Consider the following 2500-nt stretch of genomic DNA (forward strand, 5'->3'; position numbering starts at 1 on the left):
TTCTATTCTAAAAACATGGTATAATTTGTACATGTATAAAATTTACGTGTTGATTACCAAAACATAGAAAAATGAAACCTTCAACCTTCAAGTTGGAGATAATGCATTTCAAAGGAAGCTGCCTCATTAAGACACTACAATAATCTTGGATATCACCTCTCTATGAACCTTCATTACATGGAAAAAACATTCAGCAAATACATAGCTTAATAATATTATTTCCTTGAAAAGCTATTTAACGTTTCATTCACAGATAGATTAGAGAGGTAAAAGCATTTAATGACTTTATGATTTTTCCTGGATTTATCTTAATACAAATCAGTTGAGGGTTTATTTCCATTCGTTATTAAAACAATTACCTTCCCCTTCTGTCTCTACAGCAATTGCTTCTGGGTATTGTTTTTGAAGATCAGCAACTTTACACCACTCTGCCTGGCTTAAAATATCACCATCACAATGTACTTTAACTTCCAATTCATCTGGATTTTCCAAAGGAGCAACCCACCCAAAGGGTGCATCTCTAACAAGATCACCAAGATGTGAACTCACGGGAATTTTGAATCCGGCTGGTGTTGTCAACTTGGCAGATACAACTACATCGCCTAGTTTGACTTTATCTGAGCTTAAACCGTGGCAAGTTCCCACCAAAAATACAGCCTTTGGCCTCAAGACCCTGACTGCATTTTTTACTGCTGTTGAAGATCCCCCTGGGACTACAGAACCTTTAGCACATGTCTTTAATGCAACCTTTAGCTGATTTTGATCAGTGCCAATGTATCCAAAATATATCGTACCAACTTCCATGTTGTAACTTTTGACAGGTTGCCCCAGAAACGAGTAACAACTCAAGAACTCACAATCCTCCGCTGTCAGTAGCAAAATATCAATTGGCAGATCAACACTTCCCCAGGGTTTGCTGACCCTTTGCAGACCACTCAGTTTTGGTGGCTTGACTTTGAGCTGTGGGGGCATGCCATAACAGTCTTCCAGGACAGGCAAACAAAGTTTCCCTTTCTTTCCACCTAAGATTTAAAAAACAAAGCAAAATCATTTATCACCTATTAGATTCTATATTTGCTAGGAACAAATTTGGAGCAAAGTAAGTGACTCTATAATTGTGGAAATGCTCTCGGAGGAGGCTTGAGAATGAAGATTATACAAGACATTATCAGAGAAGAAGAAGACTTCATCACAGTTTTCTTTGTGGGACATTTTTGTGCGATTGCCAAAGAAAACAGAGATAAATTTTGAAAACGTGTTTTTCCATTGTTGTGGTTGTTATAGCACACCTTAAGCCTGTGGGAAAGGAATTTCATCAAAATGTTTAACAAAAGTGGGCGGGGCAGTGACTCGGTAACTTGGGCCCATTTCACAGATTGGTGGTTTTCGTAGCAAGTGGCCTGTCTCTTTCTTCGATCCACATTTCCCTTCCCTTTCAGTACTTTCTGCTCTTCCCCCTATACCTCTCCATCTTACTTCCCTTAATTAATACCTTTACTTAACAAGTGTCCCCACTACATGTACATTTACAGCTGTATGCAATGCCAATCACGTAAGATCAATACGTACGATAAAAAAAAGTGCCTTTCTCGATTAGAACACCTTGAATGCCCTTGAAATAATCACAAGTTGCAAGTTTCTTTCACGCATAATTACAAACAGTGGTTAATTGATGACTATTAACTGGTTTGAAAAATTCAACCCAGTTAAACATTTAAACAAGCTGAAAGACATTAAACCACAACAAAAGCACCCTTTTCCTGTTTTTAAAAATGGCACTAATTACATGTACATTATGGAGTGATTTAAATTTAATTTGAAGTATTTTTGCTCAGTCATTCCTTTACTTTTCAAATCCCTTGATTCTTATCATTGAAATTAATGTGGCAGCAGCTTTGGTTTTCAGTAACTCAGGATTATTTCACAACTAATGAGAACGCAAAACCAATGGTATCACAGTTATTTACTTGTATATATAGATCGTCCTATTACATGTAGCTCAGCTCCATCTCCATGTATTTCACTTTTGTTCCAATTTGATTACCAGTATTTGACTGCACGTCCCTGGCATGCATGTTTGCACTAGCAAAATTAATTGTTAACAAAAGCAAAAATGAACATTCTCTAAGGAATGATAACGTTCCACTTCAAGTTTGAGTTTGAAAGCAAGCTGTGCTAACCGGCCACTCCCACTACCTAAATTACATCTCCAAAAGGATAAAACTTCATTCTGATCAAAGAGTTAATTTTCACTCCAAAGTCTCCCACAATATTTTGTGTTTACTTGCACTTTACCTTCCATGCTGACCTTTACACCATCATCATCATCATGTTTCCATTGCTTTGAAAAATTCTATTAACGATCACCATCTTGTCAAGTCTTTTGATGATCATCATGTTGTCATGTAATATATCTCAAAGCCACCATTCAAGCATCCATGACTTGTTTTGTCTGTGTCCCTAAGTGAGAGGTGAAAAAGGAAAATAGAACTTGGTACCT

The 2500-nt window shown here is 37.0% G+C and overlaps 1 protein-coding gene across 6 annotated transcripts in view; it reads right to left on the reverse strand.

Annotated features, from left to right (window-relative positions):
- Window positions 1-2500, reverse strand: part of LOC137967650 (NLR family CARD domain-containing protein 3-like) — a 308047-nt gene that overhangs the window by 224315 nt on the left and 81232 nt on the right. For 5 of the 6 annotated variants that reach the window (XR_011116550.1, XR_011116551.1, XM_068814169.1 and 2 more), the window contains exons 3-4: window positions 2296-2460; window positions 360-1022 (exon numbers count right to left, since the gene is read on the reverse strand). The exons of the other annotated variant lie outside the window; for it this stretch is intronic. Coding sequence is in view for 3 of the 5 variants with exons in the window: in XM_068814169.1 (XP_068670270.1) it covers window positions 360-1022; window positions 2296-2302 (670 nt within the window). In the remaining 2 variants the exon portion in view is untranslated. The remainder of the gene's footprint in view (window positions 1-359; window positions 1023-2295; window positions 2461-2500) is intronic. 6 annotated transcript variants of the gene reach the window in all.

The sequence above is a fragment of the Montipora foliosa genome, chromosome 8 (assembly GCF_036669935.1).
Source record: "Montipora foliosa isolate CH-2021 chromosome 8, ASM3666993v2, whole genome shotgun sequence".
Classification (NCBI taxonomy): Eukaryota; Metazoa; Cnidaria; class Anthozoa; order Scleractinia; family Acroporidae; genus Montipora; species Montipora foliosa.